This window comes from Acanthochromis polyacanthus, chromosome 5 (genome assembly GCF_021347895.1).
Source record: "Acanthochromis polyacanthus isolate Apoly-LR-REF ecotype Palm Island chromosome 5, KAUST_Apoly_ChrSc, whole genome shotgun sequence".
NCBI classification, from domain to species: Eukaryota; Metazoa; Chordata; class Actinopteri; family Pomacentridae; genus Acanthochromis; species Acanthochromis polyacanthus.
This window is the reverse complement of record NC_067117.1, coordinates 2,725,930-2,750,968: the sequence shown is the minus strand read 5'-3', so window position 1 is coordinate 2,750,968 and position 25,039 is coordinate 2,725,930. Positions and strand designations below refer to the sequence as shown.

At 40.4% G+C, this 25,039-nt stretch overlaps 6 protein-coding genes and 1 long non-coding RNA gene across 27 annotated transcripts in view; 6 read left to right on the top strand and 1 right to left on the bottom strand.

Moving 5' to 3' along the window:
* LOC127533983 (nuclear factor 7, brain-like) overlaps positions 1–25,039 on the top strand; it is a 187,299-nt gene that overhangs the window by 136,020 nt on the left and 26,240 nt on the right. For 4 of the 11 annotated variants that reach the window (XR_007941888.1, XR_007941889.1, XR_007941886.1 and 1 more), the window contains exon 2: positions 6,230–8,225. Coding sequence is in view for 2 of the 11 variants with exons in the window: in XM_051948130.1 (XP_051804090.1) it covers positions 6,247–7,632 (1,386 nt within the window). In the remaining 9 variants the exon portion in view is untranslated. Of the gene's footprint in view, positions 1–4,863; positions 4,980–6,229; positions 8,226–11,503; positions 11,559–12,752; positions 12,885–15,528; positions 15,577–15,660; positions 15,793–25,039 lie in introns of those variants that run through there. The other 7 variants (XR_007941892.1, XR_007941884.1, XR_007941890.1 and 4 more) reach the window with 5 other exon arrangements.
* The window catches only part of LOC127533981 (nuclear factor 7, brain-like), a 59,524-nt gene that overhangs the window by 9,003 nt on the left and 25,482 nt on the right, over positions 1–25,039 (top strand). The window contains exon 1 of one of the 2 annotated variants that reach the window (XM_051948125.1): positions 4,864–4,979. The exons of the other annotated variant lie outside the window; for it this stretch is intronic. The gene's annotated coding sequence lies outside the window, so the exon portion shown is untranslated. Of the gene's footprint in view, positions 1–4,863; positions 4,980–25,039 lie in introns of those variants that run through there. 2 annotated transcript variants of the gene reach the window in all.
* LOC127533977 (nuclear factor 7, brain-like) overlaps positions 1–25,039 on the top strand; it is a 192,361-nt gene that overhangs the window by 147,932 nt on the left and 19,390 nt on the right. Inside the window, exon 3 of one of the 8 annotated variants that reach the window (XR_007941883.1) lies at positions 12,709–12,752. The exons of 3 other annotated variants lie outside the window; for them this stretch is intronic. The gene's annotated coding sequence lies outside the window, so the exon portion shown is untranslated. Of the gene's footprint in view, positions 1–188; positions 345–12,708; positions 12,753–25,039 lie in introns of those variants that run through there. 4 more of the 8 variants (XR_007941877.1, XR_007941880.1, XR_007941876.1 and 1 more) reach the window with 4 other exon arrangements.
* Positions 1–25,039, top strand: part of LOC127533979 (nuclear factor 7, brain-like) — a 54,545-nt gene that overhangs the window by 16,082 nt on the left and 13,424 nt on the right. The window contains exon 1 of one of the 3 annotated variants that reach the window (XM_051948121.1): positions 4,864–4,979. The exons of the other annotated variants lie outside the window; for them this stretch is intronic. The gene's annotated coding sequence lies outside the window, so the exon portion shown is untranslated. Of the gene's footprint in view, positions 1–4,863; positions 4,980–25,039 lie in introns of those variants that run through there. 3 annotated transcript variants of the gene reach the window in all.
* LOC127533986 (uncharacterized) lies at positions 1,786–3,732 on the bottom strand. Its single transcript, XR_007941893.1, has 2 exons — positions 2,699–3,732; positions 1,786–2,581 (listed from the first exon to the last, which is right to left on the bottom strand). It is a non-coding gene; the product is annotated as an uncharacterized LOC127533986 (long non-coding RNA).
* On the top strand, positions 9,895–11,493 carry LOC127533984 (nuclear factor 7, brain-like). The gene is made up of 2 exons (XM_051948131.1): positions 9,895–10,000; positions 10,090–11,493. Exon 2 carries the CDS (start codon positions 10,105–10,107, stop codon positions 11,491–11,493), a length of 1,389 nt encoding a protein of 462 aa, XP_051804091.1. The 5' UTR covers positions 9,895–10,000; positions 10,090–10,104.
* LOC127534157 (nuclear factor 7, brain-like) lies at positions 22,972–24,551 on the top strand. Its single transcript, XM_051948665.1, has 2 exons — positions 22,972–23,056; positions 23,146–24,551. Exons 1-2 carry the CDS (start codon positions 22,972–22,974, stop codon positions 24,549–24,551), a joined length of 1,491 nt encoding a protein of 496 aa, XP_051804625.1.

Below are 25,039 nucleotides of genomic sequence, written 5' to 3'. Positions count from 1 at the left end.
GTTTTAAGATGGATGTCTGGGTTTTAAGGTGGACGTCTGGGTTTTAAGGTGGACGTCTGGCTTTTAAGGCGGACGTCTGGGTTTTAAGGCGGACGTCTGGGTTTTAAGGTGGACGTCTGGCTTTTAAGGTGGACGTCTGGCTTTTAATGTGGACATCTGGGTTTTAAGGTGGACGTCTGGCTTTTAAGGTGGACGTCTGGGTTTGTGTTCAGGTTTTCTGTAACGCTGCAGACTGAAGAGCTGAATCTGTCTCTGATGATGTTTCTCATGTAACCTGCTCTTTCCATGGACTTGTGGATAACTGTGTGTGTCAGATAATAAAAGTGATGAAGGAAAAGACTTCAGATGAGCTGTCGTCATGTCTTCTCCTGAGTTTCACATCTGATTTCATCAACATGGACTGTTAGTTAAACTGCAGTGAATAAAAAATGCAACTGTCTGATAATAAGATCAGAATCACCATGAAGAAACTTTTCTAAAAGGAAACTTTCTCAAACAACAGCAGAGCTTCTATAGGAACAGACTCAATCAGACCGAATCGTTATTTTGTTTTAAACATTAAATAAATGTAATGAAGAGTCTCTTAAAGATGCTGATAAACAGGAAACAGCAGGAGATCAGTAAATCTTATAAACTATCAGTCAGAAAAAACATCCATCAGCTTCACCTGCAAACTCCGTCACACACTAAGAGGAAAATTAACAATTTATTCTGAGCTTTCACAATGACCTCACACTTATTTTACCGTTTCTACAGCGTCAACCATCTGGAAATCATGCACAAAAGTGTCAAACATCTGGATGTTTGCAAATAAACATGTCAAAAGTTTGGACATTAGCAGACAAAGGTGTGGATTATCTGGATAAAGATGCATCAAAGTGTCAACAACCAGGATTTGACTGCATTAAAGTGTCAGTAAGCTGGATGATCATGTTTAATTACTTGGATATTGACTCATAAAAGTGTGAAACATCTGGATATTACTGCATAAACATTGCAATAAACTAGATATCAATACAAAAAATGTCAAAAACCAGAATATTAGCAAACAAAAATGTCAATAACCTGGAAATTAACTCAAAAAATGTGCCAACAACATGAATTTTACTGCATTAAGATGTTTAAAATGCACTGAAATGAGACACAAAATCACAAAAACGAGACACAAAATCATGAAAACAAGACACAAAATGACTAAAACAAGACACCAAATTACAAAAACGAGACATGAAATGATCAAAATGAGACACAACATGACAACATTTCATCAACACACAGACTGAGAGCTGCCTGACCGCAAGAATTCAACCAGAAAATCTGAAACAATCGAGCATTTAAAAAAAGTAGTTCTCCCATGAAAACTGAAGAAGGAATATTTCACATCCTACCTCAGTCATGATTCAAACTGATCACATTAAAAGCAGTGATGGTCGTTTCAACAACGGTTAGATATCATTAATTATAAAAACGAACATTTGAAACATGTTTACCGATAATTTTGTTGACAGATTCTCCCTGTTGTGTTGAACTACAGATGATAACCAGTAAAATCACAACAGAAATGGTTTTCATTTTCATGTTAATCGTAAAAAATCTGTTAGAATATTTGAGGTGACAGTACAGTGAACTTAGAAATGCCTTTTTTAGAGCAGTTGCTGTCTCAGTTTACGTGGCAAAGAGCCAGGGATGCACGATAACTGTTTTTTAAAACCGATACCGATAACCGATAACACACACATATACCTAAGATCATGAAATCAATACTATGAACAAAACCAAAAACAGTTTTGAGTCTTTAAATGAAGAGATATTTATTTTTTCCAAAGAAAAACTCTTAGCAAGCCTCTCAAACATTTTCTTAAGGCTATCAAACAAATCTATTGATATCTCACATCAACTTAAGTAAGGTGCATTACTTATTGATATGAACAATGAAGGCCCCTTGAACTGATGCAAATAAATGCATCAGGATTACAAACTGAAAAAGTGCAAAAATATATATATATACATAGAAAATTAATGCACTGACAAGTTATAGTCAAACATTTCTATGTAAACAAACTGAAAAAGTGCATTCCATAGGAACAAAAAATTAAGTTTAAAGGATTTTGGCTTGTGGTTCCATTCAAATGAATACCATTAATTAAAGTAAATGAGGCTGAGTTGTTCTTTTAGCTTATGAAAGCTTCAGACAAGAGGGAAATAGCTACAAGCTTTAATATTTCAAAAGGTGGCACATGTTCTGACCTGATATCACATTGTATTCTCAACACTCAAACTTTTGGTTCCTTTAAGAGGGGAACTACTTATCTACTCTTCCACCTCTGGATGGATCAGGGGAAGATTTTTTTTTAATGAAAAGCAGCTTTTCTGCCTTTTCGCATGCAAGTCTGTTTCTTTGCTCGGTCATCACGTGTCCAGCAGCAGAAAACAAACGCTCGCTGTCGACGCTCGTGCAAGGTGCTGACAGATATTTCAGAGCAAGCTGGGCCATGCACTCAAAGCGGGACTGGTTGCTCCTCCAGTATTCCAGTGGGCAACGGCTCACGTGAAGCGTTGGCTCCGACAGATATGACTGGAGCTAAAAGTTAACAAAGCACAAGCAGAAAAATACAATCTAATTATTATGGTGTTCTGACCATTAACATGAGTTATAAGTTGTGTCTTTAGAAAATGTTAAATAAACTTAGACACTTACTTCTGCATCAACTCTGCTGTTTTCCTGATGAATGGCAGCTTCGTTGTTTTCTTCCAGTATTGCCTCAAACATTCCCAACAACGAGTTGTTTCCGTCTCCCCTGCTCCTCTTCTCTGGTGGCTCCCCTGGCTGGGGAGTGGCAGCTGTGGCACCATCATTCTCCAGCAACTTTTCCCGCAGCATACCTGTTGCTTGCCGTTTTGATGCGAGGGTGAAGTAGCGATCCTTATACCGCGGGTCCACTATTGTTGCCAGATAGTACAGGGGCTCCCTCCTCCTGTAGCATAGCTTCAAAAGTCTGTTGAATCATTATACCTGTGTGTGATCCGGGCAGCTCCTGGGAGTGCAACACCGCTCTGTACATTTTAAAGTCTGTATTTATCCACTGCGCGGTCAGACTCATCATGCTTACAGGGCTGACATCACAAGTCCATATATCCATGGTGAAGCTCATGTCTTTCACGTTGTTATCAATCAAAGTGTGAACACATTTGGCAATCGCATCATACTTAGCTGGAAGGCACACATCAGAAAAGTAGCGGCGGCTCGGCAATGTAAACCGCGGCTCCAAGTGATTAATCAGACGGGAAAAGCCTCTGTCCTCGACGAGAGTGAAGGGCTGGTCATCAAGCGCCATCATGTCCATGATTAAATCTTCAATAGCTTTAGCCTGCGGATCATCTTTGGAAAACCTCTTGGATTTTTCGAAAGCCTCGCCGATGTGTCTAAGTCCCGGTGGCTTCTTTGCAGGTGGCTTTACGTTGCTAACGTTAGCATCTTTAGCAGCCCGGGCGTCCTCATAGGCTTTCAAAACTCCGTCGAAGCGGTGGTTGTGTTTCAGGTGGCTGATCAGATTCGAAGTATTAAAGCTCGTGCTAGTTCTCCCTCATCGTGGAACTCGCTTGGAACATTTGTTACAAGTAACCAGCGAACTGTCTTCTTCGGAAACTTTGAAGAAGTCCCACACAATCGACGCCATGTTCTTTGTTTTCGTAAGGACACTGTTGCATGCTGCATTCAAGGTGTAACGTAAATTCCCCCGTTCCCTCGTTTGCTAATCGTTCTTTCGACTTTTTTAAGTTCATGTTTCTATTTTTATGTGTAACGTGGAAAAATAGTGCGGATATCAATTTAAGTCAGCAACTACCAAAACTATGACCGAGTTAACAAGTTCTTTTCTGACATGAGGGGGTGTGCTTGAATTTTCCCAGTGAGAAAGAGATTTTCTGATTATGCAGGCCATTCCGGTCTCATGGTGGGAGCGAGGCACTGCCGTGCTGACAAAAATATATATGTTATCGGGCTTTTCGTCATGATATCGGACTGATCGGAATTACGTCATAATTTCCTGTTATCGGCCGATAGTTATCGTGCACCTTTACAAAGAGCTCAAACAGGAGCCTTGACTGAAGGGAGAGATTGAGGTTTTCCAATAAGGAAAGGAAAGTGAGACTAATGTGTTTTTATAAAAGTCTGCAGCAGAGTAATAAGTGAGCCACAGCTGTAAAGTGTATAGAATAAAACATGCTGCTTTGTGCAGTGTATTGTTACTGAGAAAATCTGTTCATAACACCTGCATATTCATTCTTACTGCTGCAGACATACAGACACACAGTGAGGCTGTTGAGACACACTGCTGTTCACAGACACACCAGAAGTACTTCAGACTCACACAGCAACACACACAAGGTCCTCGTTTTGGAGGAAAACATTTATGTGAATGAGTAGATATTTTCCTGTGACTGTAACCGTTATTTTCTGCTGTCTGATTTCAGCTGAGATCTGTAAAATAGAGTTTTATTATTTTACATTGTGGTGAAACACAGCAGAGACTTTGTAGAGGTTCAAATGAAACAACTTTTAAGTTCAATGTTAAATCCCACAAAGGTTAAATGTTTCTACATAACTCTGCTTCTATTACACACAGTACAAAAAATCATTCATGGTCACACCAAAACACTGACATTATAACACAAGGTAAATTCCTCTCTAGATAAATTAGAAAATGAACATTTTTTTTTTTCAAAAATCATCACTTTCCTTTGATGACAAACAATGAGGTCAAGAACAAAGGAAATCCACTCCGGATTTTCAGAACTACCTCAATCCAGTTCAAATAATCCACTTCTGGTTTTTCAGAAAACCAAAGAAGAAGCAGTCAAAAGGAGGAAGTTCTTTTACATTGTTCTGTCTCTCTGAGGGAAGACACACTGAGGACTCTGCTGTTTGGTTCAGAAACGGAGGATTGAATAAAGAGAGAAGAAGCAGCAACAGACAGACGGTAAGAGTTTGTTTTACTTCACAGATAGTTGGGACAGTTAGAGCAGGACTGAAGGACAGAAAGTCTTCACTGCTGAATGAAAAACATTCAGAGAGAAACTTTCTGCAGCAGGAAAGAAACTGACTTCCTGTTTTTATGTGCTGACGCCTCAAATCATCGACTGCTGCCACAAACTTCATTTAAACCTTTGTCTGTTCTGTGTCGGTGCTGTTATTGTGTGACTGCTGTAAGCTGTGAGACATTGAAGAAGATTTTAGATTTAATAGAAGGAAATCCCTGCTGCCATCGACCTCTGAGCCAATCCTGACACTCTCAGTATGTTGCTTATATTAGCGGCACCAGACCAAGGGGTAATCTGGACCGTCAGCAAAGATTACACAGACCAGGAAACACTGTGTAACCTGAAGTAAATAATGGCTGTGGATGAACAGAGAGGACCAAGTTAGTGTCTTCTTCATGGCTCACACATTTATTTCTGGGCTGTGCATGGACAGAGCTGACAGATAAAGTCTCTCTGATGGATCCACAACAGAACCAGATCACCACCTACTGACCTCAACGTACGATTACAGCAGTTCAGTCAAAAACAAAAATTAGGGGTGCTAAAACCGTGAACTGGAAATAGTAACGTGTAAATGATTAAATGAGGCGTAATGTTGTTGGAATTGAGCTTTTCTGAAGAAAGGATGTTCATAATGTTTTGTGAAAAGATAATTCATTAAATGTGAACATTTTCAAAACGTACTTATTTGCATTAAAGCAAAGGAAAGATTTGGATTAGTGGTTATTTATCGGTACGAAGGGGCCTTCTGACATCACTGATCAATGTTAAAGTGCTGAGTGTCCTTCAGTTCCTGTTCCAGGTCTCAAATGTCCTTGGTCCTTATCCTCTCTGGTTTGAAAACAGTCTTATATATGGGCTAGTTAGTGGAATATAGAGAACTTTAAAACCGTCACTCAGCCAAAAAGCAAAACATAAGAATGAATAAAAACAATTAAAACACATAAAAACAACCACAGGATTCCAAACTCTCACTCACTGCAGGTTGCTGTGTGTGCATGAACCCTCCAGAGAATCTGGACAAACAACATTAAATCCAGCTGCTGACAGATGTGGGTCCACAGACTCTGTTCAAGCAGGAAAACCTTCTCAAGACGCTGAACTGTCAGAACTCTGTTGTTTATGATTGAAGTGAAATCTGAATGTTTTGACCTCGACTCACTGGACTCTGTGTCTGCTGTGTTTTCAGATTCACTCACACAATAAATGGCTTCCAGATCAGAGGAGGATCTCTGCTGTCCGGTCTGTCAGGACGTCTTCACAGATCCTGTTGTTCTGTCATGTAGCCACAGCTTCTGTAGAGACTGTCTGAAGACCTGGTGGAGACGGAAAAAAACACACCACTGTCCAGTTTGTAAGAGAAGATCAATGTATGATCCACCTTGTAACCTGGTTCTAAAGAATCTGTGTGAGTCCTTCAGGCAGCAGAGATCTCAGAGATCTTCAGAGTCTTTCTGCAGTTTACACTCTGAGAAACTCAAACTCTTCTGTCTGGATCATCAGCAGCCAGTGTGTGTCGTCTGCAGAGATTCAAAAAAACACTCCAACCACAGATTCAGACCCATCGATGAAGCTGCACGACAACAAAAGAAGATACTTCAGGAAACTCTGAAGCCCTTAAAGGAGAAACTGAAGATTTCTGAACACGTTAAAGTGGAGTTTGATCAAACAGCAGAACACATTAAGATCCAGGCCCGACACACAGAGAGGCAGATTAAGGAGCAGTTTGAGAAGCTTCACCAGTTTCTGATAAAGGAAGAGGAGGCCAGGATGGCTGCACTGAGGGAGGAAGAGGAGCAGAAGACTGGGATGATGAAGGAGAAGATGGAGGCTCTGAGCAGAGAGATAGCAGATCTTTCAGACACTGTCAGAGCCACAGAGGAGCAGCTGAGAGCTGAAGACGTCTCATTCCTGCTAAACTACAAGGCTGCAGTGGAAAGAGTCCAGCGCTGCCTCCTGCTGGAGGATCCACAGCTGCTCTCAGGAGCTCTCATAGACCAGGCCAAACATGTGGGCAACCTGAGCTTCAACATCTGGAACAACATGAAGGACATGGTCTCCTACACTCCTCTCATTCTGGACCCAAACACTGCAAATCCAAAACTCATCCTGTCTGAAGATCTGACCAGTGTGATACGTGGACGGAAACAGCAGCTTCCTGATAATCCAGAGAGGTTTGATTATCATATCTCTGTTCTGAGCTCTGAAAGCTTCAACTCAGGAACTCACAGCTGGAATGTTGAGGTTAGAGACAGTAAACGCTGGACACTGGGTGTGATAGAAGAGTCTGTCCCGAGGAAGGGAATGATACAGTCTGGATTTTGGGGAATATGGTTCTTTGAAGATAAATACTCAGCATGGCATCCACCATCTCCCTCCACTTTTCTCTCAGTGCAGAAGAAGCTCCAGAGGATCAGAGTGAATCTGGACTGTAACAGAGGAAAGCTGTCCTTCTCTGATCTTGATACTAAAACACTCATACACACCTTCAATCACACTTTCACTCAGAGGATGTTTCCGTACATTGCCAGTGGTGGTAAATTTCAGATTTTACCAGAGAAGGTCTCAGTGACAGTGGAACAGATCAGTTAGAGATCAACAGGTTGAATAGATTCAGAACGTCTCTTTGTCGTTGTTTGTTCTGTTGGTTGGTGGAAATCTGAATTTTAAGGTGGACGTCTTAGTTTCTTTGATGTATATTTTATATTTCAACATAATAACCCAGATAACAAATGTAAATTATGTAAACAAGAAAGATCTGTTTCTATAAATGTAATGTGTCTGAAAATAGACTATTTTTCTCTGCATTTTTACAGAAAAGGTATTAAATTACATGTTGACTGTGAAAAACAAAGGCAATACTGTAAATAATAAATTCTCTTTATTTTCACTGATAATTATTTGTTCTTTAACAACATGTGGCTGTAGAATTACAACATATTTTTTACTGCAGTTAAATCACTTAAATATCAGAAGTTCGATTGTTTTTCTGCAGTCAGAGATCAACAGGATAAATAGATTAAAAGTGTTTGTTTTAGTTTTTTCTGTCAGCTGTTTTTTTCTGAACTGTGTTCTTGGCTTTTTACATTTATTGGAAAAAACTGGTGAGAATCTGAACAGTGTGGACGTCTGGGTCTTAAGGTGGACGTCTGGGTTTTAAGGTGGACGTCTGTGTTTGTGTTCAGGTTTGGGTATCACCTCCAAAATGACCACACTGGCATCGTTTCTTTGCACGTGTATTTCTGTTAATCAGTGGAGTGTTTGGTGACTCATCGGACATTTTTTTTTATATTAGGTTATTGGAAGAGAAGCAGAAGACAGAAGTGTATTGGTTTGGGTCATGACTCTGATTCAGACCAGAGAACTTTAACCTCCAGTTCCAAACTTCTTTCTTTCATTATTGTGTGTAGTTGTGATTTACTCTATGATCTGATGCTGTGCTGCTTTTTCTCTAATGCTGCTGTTATGGTAATTCTCTCTGTAAAATATTCAGATTTGAGATTTGTTTGTCCCTTAGTAACCAAGCTGTTTTTTGGTGAAATAAAATGTGAAGACTTTATATCCCATTGAATATAACTGTGCATGTGCTGAGTTATAACTGTGTTCAATATCGTGTCTGCTTAATCTGTTAGTGTATGGGTCACATTTTGCCATCTTGTTGTGTTGATATATGTTTTTATAGAATAGAGATTTTTAGTGTAAGCTGCTGCTCTGTCAGAATATTTTAGGTGACAGTACAGTAAGCTTATAAATACCTATTTATATCATACAAAAACAGACGAGATCCTCTTTATTTTCGGAAAACATTTACACACATACACACTCACACTACATCTGGGGACCTGCTTATAACCTCACATACACGAGCCTTGAACCCCAGTTGGAGGGTATTTTATGAGTTGTTTACACACATGCCAGACAACGAAACACACACACACACACACACACACACACACACACACACACACACACACACACACACACACACACACACACACACACACACACACACACACACAGAAGGTATCCAGGTTGAAGGAAGTTATTAACACACATACACACTTTAGGTTTAAGAAATTACCACCTTGGGACCCGCTTATTCACCTATTGGCCTGAATAGTTTAGGTACCAGGACTGTAAACTTAAATTTGCTAATTCATTTCAGTTGCTCTGCCAATTCAACAGGAGCCTTGATTTAACGGAGAGATTTAGGTTTCCCAGTGAGAAAAGAAAGTAAGACTAAAATATTTTTATGAAAGTGTGGAGGAGAATAATAGGTGAGTTACAGGTTTATAGTGTATCTAATAAAATGTGGATAGTTAAAGGGTTGAGTGTGGTGCTGATTTGTATAATCCATTATTACTGAAAAAAATAATCATATCACCTATATGTTCCTTCTCAATTTCCTTCTCTTCCTTTCGACACACAGTGAGGCTGTTGAGACTTACAAGGGAATAGCATTTCAAAATACAACCAGAGGAAACAGAAAACAAAGCCAGAAAGTTCAAATAAATAAATACAAGACATTAACATGAAATTACAGAAAATATGGGGAAAGAAACACACAAGAAAATAGTCTAACAGAACACAAAAAACATTTAAAGACAAAATTTGCATCAAGCTTCTGCTTTCAGACAACTGAACACAAAACCAGCACCAGTCTTCATCACCGACCGACTCAACTAGTTTGACAACATGAAACACTTCAGCTGCCGTTTCTTACTGATGCATGACTCAGTTCTCTGGAATGAAACACACCCCAGAGTTACAGTTGAAGCAAGAGAAGACCTGTCACAAAGCTCCACCCCTCACCTGGCTCACCTCAGACGAACCAAGACACAGTTTGTGATTCTTTCTCAGTCAAGAGACACTCAGACGATCAGACGGAGCTTCAGCGTCCTCAGACTGAATCCAGCTAAAACACTGCTGCTTCCAGCTGCTGACACTCCAAACACTGAAGGTGAGTCTGAGCAGAAACACCACTCAGAGTCAAAGGAGCTTTCAGAGAACTTAGTGACTCACTGGACTCTGTGTCTGCTGTGTTTTCAGCTTCACTCACAATAAATGGCTTCCAGATCAGAGGAGGATCTCTGCTGTCCGGTCTGTCAGGACGTCTTCACAGATCCTGTTCTTCTGTCATGTAGCCACAGCTTCTGTAGAGACTGTCTGAAGACCTGGTGGAGACAGAAACCAACACGGGACTGTCCAGTTTGTGAGAGAAGATCAATGTATGAACCACCTTGTAACCTGGTTTTAAAGAATCTGTGTGAGTCCTTCAGGCAGCAGAGATCTCAGAGATCTTCAGAGTCTCTCTGCAGTTTACACTCTGAGAAACTCAAACTCTTCTGTCTGGATCATCAGCAGCCAGTGTGTGTCGTCTGCAAAGATTCACAAAAACACTTTAACCACAGATTCAGACCCATCGATGAAGCTGCACCACAACAAAAGAAGAAACTTCAAGAAACTCTGGAGCCCTTAAAAGAGAAGCTGAAGGTTTACGAACAAGTTCAAGTGAAGTTTGATCAAACAGCAGAACACATTAAGGTCCAGAACCGACACACAGAGAGGCAGATTAAGGAGCAGTTTGAGAAGCTTCACCAGTTTCTGATAAAGGAAGAGGAGGCCAGGATGGCTGCACTGAGGGAGGAAGAGGAGCAGAAGACTGGGATGATGAAGGAGAAGATGGAGGCTCTGAGCAGAGAGATAGCAGATCTTTCAGACACAGTCAGAGCCACAGAGGAGCAGCTGAGAGCTGAAGACGTCTCATTCCTGCTAAACTACAAGGCTGCAGTGGAAAGAGTCCAGCGCTGCCTCCTGCTGGAGGATCCACAGCTGCTCTCAGGAGCTCTCATAGACCAGGCCAAACATGTGGGCAACCTGAGCTTCAACATCTGGAACAACATGAAGGACATGGTCTCCTACACTCCTCTCATTCTGGACCCAAACACTGCACATCCAAAACTCATCCTGTCTGAAGATCTAACCAGTGTGAGATTTGGAGATAAACAGCAGCTTCCTGATAATCCAGAGAGATTTGATTATTACTTCTCTGTTCTGAGCTCTGAAGGCTTCAACTCAGGAAATCACAGCTGGAATGTTGAGGTTGGAGACAGTAAACGCTGGGAACTGGGTGTGTTGGAAGCGTTTGTCCAGAGGAAGGGATGGATAGAGTCTGGCTTATGGGGAATAGGGTTCCATGAAGATAAATACTATTCAGAATCACCACCAGCTCACTCCACTGTTCTCTCAGTGCAGAAGAAGCTCCAGAGGATCAGAGTGAATCTGGACTGTAACAGAGGAAAGCTGTCCTTCTCTGATCCTGATACTAAAACACTCATACACACCTTCAATCACACTTTCACTCAGAGGATGTTTCCATTCATTTACACTCTGGATAATAAAGTTCAGATTTTACCAGAGAAGGTCTCAGTGACAGTGGAACAGATCAGTTAGAGATCAACAGGATCAATAGATTCAGAACGTCTTTGTTGCTGTTTGTTCTGTAGGTTGGTGGAAATCTGAATTTTAAGGTGGACGTCTCAGTTTCTTTGATGTATAATTTACATTTTAACACAAGAAGCCAGATAACAAATATAAATAATGTAAACAACAAAGATCTGTGTTTCTATAAGTGACACGTTGTTTAAAAATAGTCTATTTTTCACTGCATTTAAATCGCCAAAATATTCTTGTATCCTTAAAAGATGGCTTCTTAGATTAAGAATAAGAACTTAAGAATATCAAATGATTTTAACTGGTATTCAATAGCTTTTCTGTGTTTTGTTAAATTGTAGATAATAACCAGTAAAATCACAGAAAAAGTTAATAAATAACAGGTTGACTGTTAAAAACAAAACAAAGACAAATACTGTGAACAATAAAATCTGTTTATTTTCACGTTAATTATTTGTTCTTCAACAATATGTGACTGTAAAATTACAACACTTTCTTTCCTGTAGTTAAATCAGTTAAATATCAGAAGTCAGATTGTTTTTCTGCAGTTAGAGATCAACAGGATCAATACATTCACAGTGTTTGTTTGTTTCAGTTTTTCTCTTGGTTGTTTTTTTCTGAATTGTGTTTTTCTACTTTTTACATTTATTATCAGAAAATGGTGAGAATCTGAACAACTAAAGAAAGAAAGAAATATTTTACCTTCATTCTGTTACATGTTGGAACAGCATGAATAGATTTTCAGATTCATGTGGAACTTTTCCAGATTTAGTTAATTTTTGATAAAAATAACCAAGAAATTGTTCTTTAATTTGTATGAAGTTTCCATCAGTAAAAATGATTCATGTTTGATTACATTAATGAGAAATTCTTCATATTTAAATTCAGTTTTAGTGAAAATATTGATTCAGTTGAAGTGTTTTCTGCTTAAGGTGGACGTCTGGGTTTTAAGGTGGACGTCTGGGTTTTAAGATGGACTTCTTCTTTTCAAGGTGGACATCTGGGTTTTTAAGGTGGACATCTGGGTTTTTAAGGTGGACGTCTGGGTTTTTAAGGTGGATGTCTGGGTTTTCAGGTGGACGTCTGGGTTTTAAAGTGGATTTCTGTGTTTTAAGGTGGACGTCTTTCTTTTAAGGTCGACGTCTTGTGTTTTAAGGTGGACGTCTGAGTTTTAAGGTGGATATCTGGGTTTAAGGTGGACGTCTGGGTTTTAAGGTGGACGTCTGGGTTTTAAGGTGGACGTCTGGGTTTGTGTTCAGGTTTTCTGTAACGCTGCAGACTGAAGAGCTGAATCTGTCTCTGATGATGTTTCTCATGTAACCTGCTCTTTCCATGGACTTGTGGATAACTGTGTGTGTCAGATAATAAAAGTGATGAAGGAAAAGACTTCAGATGAGCTGTCGTCATGTCTTCTCCTTAGTTTCACATCTGATTTCATCAACATGGACTGTTAATTAAACTGCAGTGAATACAAAATGCAACTGTCTGATAATAAGATCAGAATCACCATGAAGAAACTTTTCTAAAAGGAAACTTTCTCAAACAACAGCAGAGCTTCTATAGGAACAGACTCAATCAGACCGAATCGTTATTTTGTTTTAAACATTAAATAAATGTAATGAAGAGTCTCTTAAAGATGCTGATAAACAGGAAACAGCAGGAGATCAGTAAATCTTATAAACTATCAGTCAGAAAAACGTCCAACAGCTTCACCTGCAAACTCCGTCACACACTAAGAGGAAAATTAACAATTTATTCTGAGCTTTCACAATGACCTCACACTTTTTTACCGTTTCTACAGCGTCAACCATCTGGAAATCATGCACAAAAGTGTCAAACATCTGGATGTTTGCAAATAAACATGTCAAAAGTTTGGACATTAGCAGACAAAGATGTGGATTATCTGGATAAAGATGCTGATGAATTTAGCAGGGAGTCGAGCAGAGAGAGACACGGAGACAACAATCCTCAGAACTGATGCTGGCACTGCTCACACCACTGTGTTACTTGTTGCATCACTTCTCCTGATATCAGTAAATTTTACTCTCAACCTAAGCCATCTGAGTCTCCAGAGTGTCTCTGTGTCTGCCTCCTCATCCTCTCTCAGCATCGCAGAATTTCACTAACAAATTGAATAGCTGGGTGTGGTGCTGGTTTGCATACTATTCTGAGTGAGCAAAGCTGGTTCATGTCACCTGCTTGTTCTTTCTCAGTTTGCTTTTCTTATTTATGCACACAAACAGGAACAGAATGAGGCTGCTGAGACACACAAGGGAAGACAAGTCCAAAGTAAAACAAGAAGGAAGAGAAAACAAAGCAAAAAAGTGTGAATAAATGAACAGAAGGAGACACAAACAGGAAAAACAGGAAAAAAGCAGAACAGGACACAACAAACATTTAAAGATAAGATGTGGATCAGGCCTCTGCTTTCAGACTGTTGAACACAAAACCGGCACCAGTTTTCATCACCGACCGACTAAACCAGTTTGACATCAGACAACATCAGCTGATGTTTCCTATTGATACAGGATTCAGTTCTCTGGAGTAAAATTCACCCCATTGTTACAGGTGAAGAAAGAGAAGAGGCGTGGCAAAGCTCTGCCCCTCACCTGGCTCATCTCACACAAACCAGGAAACAGTTTGTGATTCTTTTTCAGTAAAGAGACACTCAGACGATCAGACGGAGCTTCAGCGTCCTCAGACTGAGTCCAGCTACAACACTGCTGCTTCCAGCTGCTGACACTCCAAACACTGAAGGTGAGTCTGAGCAGAAACACCACTCAGAGTCAAAGGAGCTTTCAGAGAACGCAGTGACTCACTGGACTCTGTATCTGCTGTGTTTTCAGATTCACTCACAATCAATGGCTTCCAGATCAGAGAAGGATCTCTGCTGTTTGCACTCTAAGAAACTCAGACTCTTCTGTCTGGATCATCAGCAGCCAGTGTGTGTCGTCTGCAGAGATTCAAAAAAACACTCCAACCACAGATTCAGACCCATCGATAAAGCTGCACGACAACAAAAGAAGACACTTCGGGAAACTCTGGCGCCCTTAAAGGTGAAGCTGAAGGTTTCTGAACGCGTTAAAGTGAAGTTTGATAAAACAGCAAAACACATTAAGGTCCAGGCCCGACACACAGAGAGGCAGATTAAGGAGCAGTTTGAGAAGCTTCACCAGTTTCTGATAAAGGAAGAGGAGGCCAGGATGGCTGCACTGAGGGAGGAAGAGGAGCAGAAGACTGGGATGATGAAGGAGAAGATGGAGGCTCTGCGCAGAGAGATAGCAGATCTTTCAGACACAGTCAGAGCCACAGAGGAGCAGCTGAGAGCTGAAGACGTCTCATTCCTGCTAAACTACAAGGCTGCAGTGGAAAGAGTCCAGCGCTGCCTCCTGCTGGAGGATCCACAGCTGCTCTCAGGAGCTCTCATAGACCAGGCCAAACATGTGGGCAACCTGAGCTTCAACATCTGGAACAACATGAAGGACATGGTCTCCTACACTCCTCTCATTCTGGACCCAAACACTGCAAGTCCAGAACTCATCCTGTCTGAAGATCTGACCAGTGTGAGACGAGGAGATAAACAGCAGCTTCCTGATAATCCAGAGAGGTTTGATTGTTGGATGTCTGTTCTGAGCTCTGAAGGCTTCAACTCAGGAACTCACAGCTGGAATGTTGAGGTTGGAGAGAGTGTAATCTGGGCACTGGGTGTGATAGAAGAGTCTGTCCAGAGGAAGGGAAAGATGCTGCCTGGATTTTGGGGAACCTTGTTCTCTCAAGGTAAATACTCAGCACGTTCACCACCAGATTCCTCCACTGTTCTCTCAGTGCAAAAGAAGCTCCAGAGGATCAGAGTGAATCTGGACTGTAACAGAGGAAAGCTGTCCTTCTCTGATCCTGATACTAAAACACTCATACACACCTTCAATCACACTTTCACTCAGAGGATGTTTCTGTTCATTGGCACTGGTGATAAAGTTCAGATTCTACCAGAGAAGGTCTCAGTGACAGTGGAACAGATCAGTTAGAGATCAACAGGATCAATAGATTCAGAACGTCTCCTTGTTGTTGTTTGTTTGTTGGTTGGTGGACGTCTGTGTTTTAAGGTGGACGTCTGTGTTTTAAGGTGGACGTTTGGGTTTTAAGGTGGACATCTGGGTTTGTGTTCAGGTTTTCTGTAACGCTGCAGATTAAAGAGCTGAATCTGTCTCTGATGATGTTTCTCATGTAACCTGCTCTTTCCATGGACTTGTGGATAACTGTGTGTGTCAGATAATAAAAGTGATGAAGGAAAAGACTTCAGATGAGCTGTCGTCATGTCTTCTCCTTAGTTTCACATCTGATTTCATCAACATGGACTGAGAGCTGCCTGACTGCAGGAGTTCAACCAGAAAATCAGAAATAATCCAACACTTAGAAACAAAGTCATTTGAGTCATATTTGATTATTTTATTAATGTTCAAACTTCCCTGTTTAGTTTAATGATTATTACATTGTTACAGTAAATTATACTACATCATATGATTTTCCATATATTACAGAATATTTTATAACTTAAAACAGTAAGCTTTGAGTCCTGGCTGTAAACATCAAATAAATCTGTGTAAATCATATTTACTTCACAGACTTCTGCACTGATGAACTGATATAGCTGCTGGTCTGTAAAAGACACCACAGAATATTATAATTATGTTTAGAGTTCTGTTTGGTTAACACTGACTTCTAACAGGAATATTGGTGTACAGGTTTTAGTTGTCATGTTTTTTACTGTCTGTACATGTGTGCAGACAGGCTGAATATTCTGCTTCCTGGGGGACAGGTAACATCACTGCAGACCCACCACACCCTGGACACAACCTGCTCCAAGTCCTCTGGTAGGAACTACACAGCACTGAAGTCCAAAACAGACACAGACCACAACAGTTTCTTCACACAGGATGAACATTTCAATCAGTCTAACTAGCAGAACAAGTCTTTATGAATCCCAACCCTGAACCACTTTATATCCTGTAAATCACTGAACTGTTTAGATTCCATCCCTCATCTCTGCTCCACTGAACTATTGTCCACTAGAAAAATGTTCAATCTTTACAGTGGGTATCACCTCCAAAATGACCACATTGGCATCGTTTCTTTGCACATGTATTTCTGTTAAACAGTGGAGTGTTGAGTGGCTCATCAGAGTTTGTAAACGTGGACAGACATTTTTGCTTTTATCGATTACTGGGGGAGAAGAAGACACAAGTGTATTGGTTTGGGTCATGACTCTGATTTAGACCAGAGAACTTTAACCTCCAGTTCCAAACTTCTTTCTTTCATTATTGTGTGTAGTTGTGATTTACTCTATGATCTGATGCTGTGCTGCTGTTTCTCTAATGCTGCTGTTATGGTAATTCTCTCTGTAAAATATTCAGATTTGAGATTTGTTTGTCCCTTAGTAACCAAGCTGTTTTTTGGTGAAATAAAATGTGAAGACTTTATATCCCATTGAATGTAACTGTGCATGTACTGAGTTATAACTGTGTTCAATATCGTGTCTGCTTAATCTGTTAGTGTATGGGTCACATTTCTGCCATCTTGTTGTGTAGATATATGTATTTATAGAATAGAGATTTTTAGTGTAAGCTGCTGCTCTGTCAGAATATTTTAGGTGACAGTACAGTAAGCTTATAAATACCTATTTATATCATACAAAAACAGACGAGATCCTCTTTATTTTTGGAAAACATTTACACACATACACACTCACACTACATCTGGGGACCTGCTTATAACCTCACATACACGAGCCTTGAACCCCAGTTGGAGGGTATTTTATGAGTTGTTTACACACATGCCAGACAACGAAACACACACACACACACACACACACACACACACACACACACACACACACACACACACACACACACACACACACACACACATATACACACACACACACACACATGCACACACACACAGAAGGTATCCAGGTTGAAGGAAGTTATTAACACACATACACACTTTACGGTTAAGAAATTGCCACCTCAGGACCCGCTTATTCACCTATTGACCTGAATAGTTTAGGTACCAGGACTGTAAACTTAAATTTTCGAATTCATTTCAGTTGCTCTACCAATTCAACAGGAGCCTTGATTTAACGGAGAGATTTAGGTTTCCCAGTGAGAAAAAGAAAGTAAGACTAAAATATTTTTATGAAAGTGTGGAGGAGAATAATAGGTGAGTTACAGGTTTATAGTGTATCTAATAAAATGTGGATAGTTAAAGGGTTGAGTGTGGTGCTGATTTGTATAATCTATTATGACTGAAAAAAAATAATCATATCACCTATATGTTCCTTCTCAATTTCCTTCACTTCCTTTGAACACACAGTGAGGCTGTTGAGAGACTGAAGGGAAGACCACTTCAGATTACAAGAAGAAACAGAAAACAAAGCTATAAAGTACAAATAAATAAACACAAGACATGAACATGAAATTACAGAAAATATGGGGAAAGAAACACACAAGAATATAGTCTAACAAAACACAACAAACATAAAAAGACAAAATTTGCATCAGGCTTCTGCTTTCAGACAAATGAACACAAAACCAGCACCAGTCTTCATCACTGACAGACTCAACTAGTTTGACAACATGAAACACTTCAGCTGCCGTTTCTTACTGATGCATGATTCAGTTCTCTGGAATGAAACACACCCCAGAGTTACAGTTGAAGCAAGAGAAGACCTGTCACAAAGCTCCACCCCTCACCTGGCTCACCTCAGACGAACCAACACACAGTTTGTGATTCTTTCTCAGTCAAGAGACACTCAGACGATCAGACGGAGCTTCATCGTCCTCAGACTGAGTCCAGCTAAAACACTGCTGCTTCCAGCTGCTGACACTCCAAACACTGAAGGTGAGTCTGAGCAGAAACACCACTCAGAGTCAAAGGAGCTTTCAGAGAACGCAGTGACTCACTGGACTCTGTGTCTGCTGTGTTTTCAGATTCACTCACACAATAAATGGATTCCAGATCAGAGGAGGATTTCTGCTGTCCGGTCTGTCAGGACGTCTTCAAAGATCCTGTTCTTCTGTCATGTAGCCACAGCTTCTGTAGAGACTGTCTGAAGACCTGGTGGAGACAGAAACCAGCACGGGCCTGTCCAGTTTGTAGGAAAAGATCGTCAAATGAAGAACCACCTTGTAACCTGGCTTTAAAGAATCTGTGTGAGTCCTTCAGGCAGCAGAGATCTCAGAGATCTTCAGTATCTCTCTGCAGTTTACACTTTGAGAAACTCAAACTCTTCTGTCTGGATCATCAGAAGCCAGTGTGTGTCGTCTGCAGAGATTCAAAAAAACACTCCAACCACAGATTCAGACCCATCGATGAAGCTGCACAAGAACACAAGGAAGTACTTCAGGAAACTCTGAAGCCCTTAAAGGAGAAGCTGAAGGTTTATGAACAAGTTAAAGTGGAGTTTGATAAAACAGCAGAACACATTAAGGTCCAGGCCCGACACACAGAGAGGCAGATTAAGGAGCAGTTTGAGAAGCTTCACCAGTTTCTGATAAAGGAAGAGGAGGCCAGGATGGCTGCACTGAGGGAGGAAGAGAAGCAGAAGACTGGGATGATGAAGGAGAAGATGGAGGCTCTGAGCAGAGAGATAGCAGATCTTTCAGACACAGTCAGAGCCACAGAGGAGAAGCTGAGAGCTGAAGACGTCTCATTCCTGCTAAACTACAAGGCTGCAGTGGAAAGAGTCCAGCGCTGCCTCCTGCTGGAGGATCCACAGCTGCTCTCAGGAGCTCTCATAGACCAGGCCAAACATGTGGGCAACCTGAGCTTCAACATCTGGAACAACATGAAGGACATGGTCTCCTACACTCCTCTCATTCTGGACCCAAACACTGCTGGTTCAGGACTCATCCTGTCTGAAGATCTGACCAGTGTGAGATATGGAGATGAACAGCAGCTTCCTGATAATCCAGAGAGGTTTTATTTTTCCTCCTGTATTCTGAGCTCTGAAGGCTTCAACTCAGGAACTCACAGCTGGAATGTTGAGGTTGGAGACAGTAAACGCTGGATACTGGGTGTGTTGGAAGAGTCTGTCCAGAGGAAGGGATGGATAGAGTCTGGATTTTGGGGAATAAAGTCCTTTGAAGGCAAATACTCAGCAGATTCACCATCAACTTCTCTCACTCTTCTCTCAGTGGAGAAGAAGCTCCAGAGGATCAGAGTGAATCTGGACTGTAACAGAGGAAAGCTATCCTTCTCTGATCCTGATACTAAAACACTCATACACACCTTCAATCACACTTTCACTCAGAGGATGTTTCCGTACATTCGTACTCTGGGTGATAAAGCAAAGATTTTACCAGAGAAGGTCTCAGTGACAGTGGAACAGATCAGTTAGAGATCAACAGGATCAATAGATTCAGAACGTCTCTTTGTTGTTGTTTGTTCAGTTGGTTGTGGATGTCTTGGATTTAAGGTGGACTTCTGAGTTTTAAGGTGGACGTTTGGGATTTAAGTTGAACATTTTGTTTTTTGTAATGCATAATTTACATTTTAACACAATTAACCCAGATAACAAACATAAATAATGTAAACAACAAAGATCTGTGTTTCTATAAATGTAATGTGTCTGAAAATAGACTATTTTTCTCTGCATTTTCACAGAAAAGGTATTAAATTACATGTTGACTGTGAAAAACAAAAACAAAAACAAAACGAAGACAAGCCAATACTGTAAATAATAGTCTCTTTATTTTCACTGATAATTATTTGTTCTTTAACAATATGTGATTGTAGAATTATAACATATTTTTATTTGTAGATAAATCAGTTAAATATCAGAAGTCAGATTGTTTTTCTGCAGTTAGAGATCAACAGGATCAATAGATTAAAAATGTTTGTTTTAGTTTTTCTGTCACCTGTTTTTTTCTTAATTGTGTTTTTGGGTTTTTACATTTATTGGAAAAAACTGGTGAGAATCAGAACAGTGTGGACGTCTGAGTTTTAAGGTGGACGTCTGAGTTTTAAGGTGGACGTCTGGGTTTTTAAGGTGGACGTCTGGGTTTTAAGGTGGACGTCTGGGTCTTAAGGTGGACGTCTGGGTTTGTGTTCAGGTTTCTGTAACGCTGCAGATTGAAGAGCTGAATCTGTCTCTGATGATGTTTCTCATGTAACCTGCTCTTTCCATGGACTTGTGGATAACTGTGTGTGTCAGATAATAAAAGTGATGAAGGAAAAGAGTTCAGATGAGCTGTCGTCATGTCTTCTCCTTAGTTTCACATCTGATTTCATCAACATGGACTGAGAGCTGCCTGACTGCAGGAGTTCAACCAGAAAATCACAAATAATCCAACACTTAGAAACAAAGTCATTTGAGTCATATTTGATTATTACATTAATGTTCAAACTAACCTGTTTAGTTTAATGATTATTATGTTATATTATATTGTTACAGTAAATTATATTACATCATATGATTTTCCATATATTACATTATATTTTATAACTTAAAACAGTAAGTTTTGACTCATGGCCGTAAACATCAAATAAATCTGTGTAAATCATATTTACTTCACACATTCCTGCACTGATGAACTGATATAGCTGCTGGTCTGTAAAAGACACCACAGAATATTATAATTATGTTTAGAGTTCTGTTTGGTTAACACTTACTTCTAACAGGAATATTGGTGTACAGGTTTTAGTTGTCATGTTTTTTACTGTCTGTACATGTGTGCAGACAGGCTGAATGTTCTGCTTCCTGAGGGACAGGTAACATCACTGCAGACCCACCACACCCTGGACACAACCTGCTCCAAGTCCTCTGGTAGGAACTACACAGCACTGAAGTCCAAAACAGACACAGACCACAACAGTTTCTTCACACAGGATGAACATTTCAATCAGTCTAACTAGCAGAACAAGTCTTTATGAATCCCAACCCTGAACCACTTTATATCCTGTAAATCACTGAACTGTTTAGATTTCATTCCTCATCTCTGCTCCACTGAACTATTGTCCACCAGAAAAATGTTGATTCTTTCCAGTGGGCATCACCTCCAAAATCACTCTGATTCAGACCAGAGAACTTTAACCTCCAGTTCCAAACTTCTTTCTTTCATTATTGTGTGTAGTTGTGATTTACTCTATGATCTGATGCTGCTGTCTCTCTAATGCTGCTGTTTTGTGATTCATCTGTGTAAAATGTTCAGATTATTTATTGTTTGTGCCACAGAAACCAAGTTGTTTTTGGTAGAATGAAAGGAGACGAGTTTATATCCCATTGAGTATCATTGTGCATGTGCTGATTTGTAACTATGTTCAAGATCACGTCTGCTTAATCTGCTAGTTTATGGGTCACATTTTTTCCACCTCGTTGTGATTTTATCCTATAGAAACAGTGATTTATAAAGTAAACTGCTGCTCTGTCAGAATATTTTAGTTGACAGTACAGTAACCTTATAAATGCTTATTTATGTCATGCAAAACCACATGAGATCCTCATTTTTGTTGGAACACATTTACACACATACACGCTCATCCACCATCTGGGGACCCACTTATAATCTTACATTCACGACCCTCGGACCCCAGCTGGAAGGTATTTTATGAGCTGTTACCCATCATCCAGATGAACTTTAAACAATCACACACACAAGGTCCTCTTTTTGAAGGAAGGTATTTACACTCATAGACATTATAAGTTTAAGAATCTACCATCTGGGGACCCGCTTAGACACCTGTTTACGTAAATCTTGTAGGTGACACAACAGCAAATTTACAAATACTTTTTCATTTCAGTTGCTCCCTCAATTCAACAGGAGCCTTGATTTAATGGAGAGATTTAGGTTTTCCAGTGAGGACAGGAAAGTGAGACTAATTTATATTCAGAAAGTCAAGAGGAGAAGAGTCAGTGAGTGACAGGTGTAAAATCTATAGAATAATACATGGAAAGTTGAATAAGTGAATGAGGTGCTGGTTTGTGTAAGCTATTATTACTGATTAATGTTTGATCATATTACCTATAGGTTCCTTCACAAATCACTTCTCTTCCTCTAGACACACAGTGAGGCTGTTGAGACTCACAAGGAAAGACCACTTCAATATAAAACAAGAAGGAACAGAAAATGAAGCAAGAAAGTGCAAATAAATGAACTGAAGGAGACACAAACAGGAAAACACAGAAAAACATGTCAAAGGAAAACACACAGGAGAAGAATCTAACAGAACATAACAAACATTTAAAGACAAGATGTGGCACAAGTCTTGGTCACCGACCGACTCAACGAGTTTGACAACTTGAACAACATCAGCTGATGTTTCCTGTTGGTACATGATTCAGTTCTCTGGAATGAAACACACCCCTGAGTTACAGGTGAAGCAAAAGAATAAGTATGATGAAGCTCCACCCCTCACCTGGCTAATCTCACATAAACCAGGAAACAGTTTGTGATTTTTTCTCAGTAAAGAGACACTCAGATGATCAGACGGAGCTTCAGCGTCCTCAGACTGAGTCCAGCTACAACACTGCTGCTTCCAGCTGCTGACACTCCAAACACTGAAGGTGAGTCTGAGCAGAAACACCACCCAGAGTCAAAGGAGCTTTCAGAGAACGCAGTGACTCACTGGACTCTGTGTCTGCTGTGTTTTCAGATTCACTCACAGAACAAATGGCTTCCAGATCAGAGGAGGATCTCTGCTGTCCGGTCTGTCAGGACGTCTTCACAGATCCTGTTCTTCTGTCATGTAGCCACAGCTTCTGTAGAGACTGTCTGAAGACCTGGTGGAGACAGAAACCAACACACGACTGTCCACTTTGTAAGAGAAGGTCTTCAAGAGAAGATCCACCTTGTAACCTGGTTTTAAACAATCTGTGTGAGTCCTTCCAGCAGCAAAGATCTCAGAGATCTTCAGAGTCTTTCTACAGCTTACACTCTGAGAAACTCAAACTCTTCTGTCTGGATCATCAGCAGCCAGTGTGTGTCGTCTGCAGAGATTCAGAAAATCATTCCAACCACAGATTCAGACCCATTGATGAAGCTGCACGACAACAAAAGAAGATACTTCAGGAAACTCTGAAGCCCTTAAAGGAGAAGCTGAAGGTTTCTGAACAAGTCAAAGTGAAGTTTGATCAAACAGCAAAACACATTAAGATCCAGGCCCGACACACAGAGAGGCAGATTAAGGAGCAGTTTGAGAAGCTTCACCAGTTTCTGATAAAGGAAGAGGAGGCCAGGATGGCGGCACTGAGGGAGGAAGAGGAGCAGAAGACTGGGATGATGAAGGAGAAGATGGAGGCTCTGAGCAGAGAGATAGCAGATCTTTCAGACACAGTCAGAGCCACAGAGGAGCAGCTGAGAGCTGAAGACGTCTCATTCCTGCTAAACTACAAGGCTGCAGTGGAAAGAGTCCAGCGCTGCCTCCTGCTGGAGGATCCACAGCTGCTCTCAGGAGCTCTCATAGACCAAGCCAAACATGTGGGCAACCTGAGCTTCAACATCTGGAACAACATGAAGGACATGGTCTCCTACACTCCTCTCATTCTGGACCCAAACACTGCAAATCCAAAACTCATCCTGTCTAAAGATCTGACCAGTGTGAGACGAGGAGATAAACAGCAGCTTCCTGATAATCCAGAGAGGTTTGATGATTACATCGTTGTTCTGAGCTCTGAAGGCTTCAACTCAGGAACTCACAGCTGGAATGTTGAGGTTGGAGACAGTAAATACTGGACGCTGGGTGTGATAGAAGAGTCTGTCCAGAGGAAAGAATGGATACAGTCTGGATTTTTGGGAATAGGGTTCTATGGAGATAAATACTATTCACGTTCATCATCAGCTCCCTCCACTGATCTCTCAGTGCAGAAGAAGCTCCAGAGGATCAGAGTGAATCTGGACTGTAACAGAGGAAAGCTGTCCTTCTCTGATCCTGATACTAAAACACTCATACACACCTTCAATTACACTTTCACTCAGAGGATGTTTCCGTACATTTTCACTGGTGGTAAAGTTCAGATTTTACCAGAGAAGGTCTCAGTGACAGTGGAACAGATCAGTTAGAGATCAACAGGATCAATAGATTCAGAACGTCTCCTTGTTGTTGTTCTGTTGGTTGGTGGACATCTGAATTTTAAGGTGGACGTCTCAGTTTATTTAATATATAATTTACATGTTAACACAATAAGCCAGATAACAAATATAAATAATGTAAACAAGAAAGATCTGTATTTCTACACGTGACACTTAAATCACCAAAATATTCTTGTACCCTTAAAAAATGGCTTCTTAAATACTTAAGAATATCAAATGATTTTAACTGGTATTCAATAGTTCGTTAGTTAGTTAGTTAATAGTTTATTTCAGGCAATGACTTTCAGACAACATGATTTCAATGCAGGTATCATTTACACAACAGTCACTGAACAAGTAATACATGTGCTCACATAGCCCATATAGAGTGCCTGAAAGGGAGTGGGAAGAAGCAAACTTATTTAATCCCACCCCCTTTTACATAAATTATAGATATAATATCAGTGTCGCTTCTTGTT

Bases quoted from the DNA above. Each gene is read 5' to 3' on its own strand.
- LOC127533984 (XM_051948131.1), top strand. From the start codon at position 10,105: ATGGCTTCCAGATCAGAGGAGGATCTCTGCTGTCCGGTCTGTCAGGAC.
- LOC127534157 (XM_051948665.1), top strand. From the start codon at position 22,972: ATGATCAGACGGAGCTTCAGCGTCCTCAGACTGAGTCCAGCTACAACA. The intron at 23,057-23,145 runs GTGAGTCTGAGC...CTGTGTTTTCAG, and splicing joins TGACACTCCAAACACTGAAG to ATTCACTCACAGAACAAATG.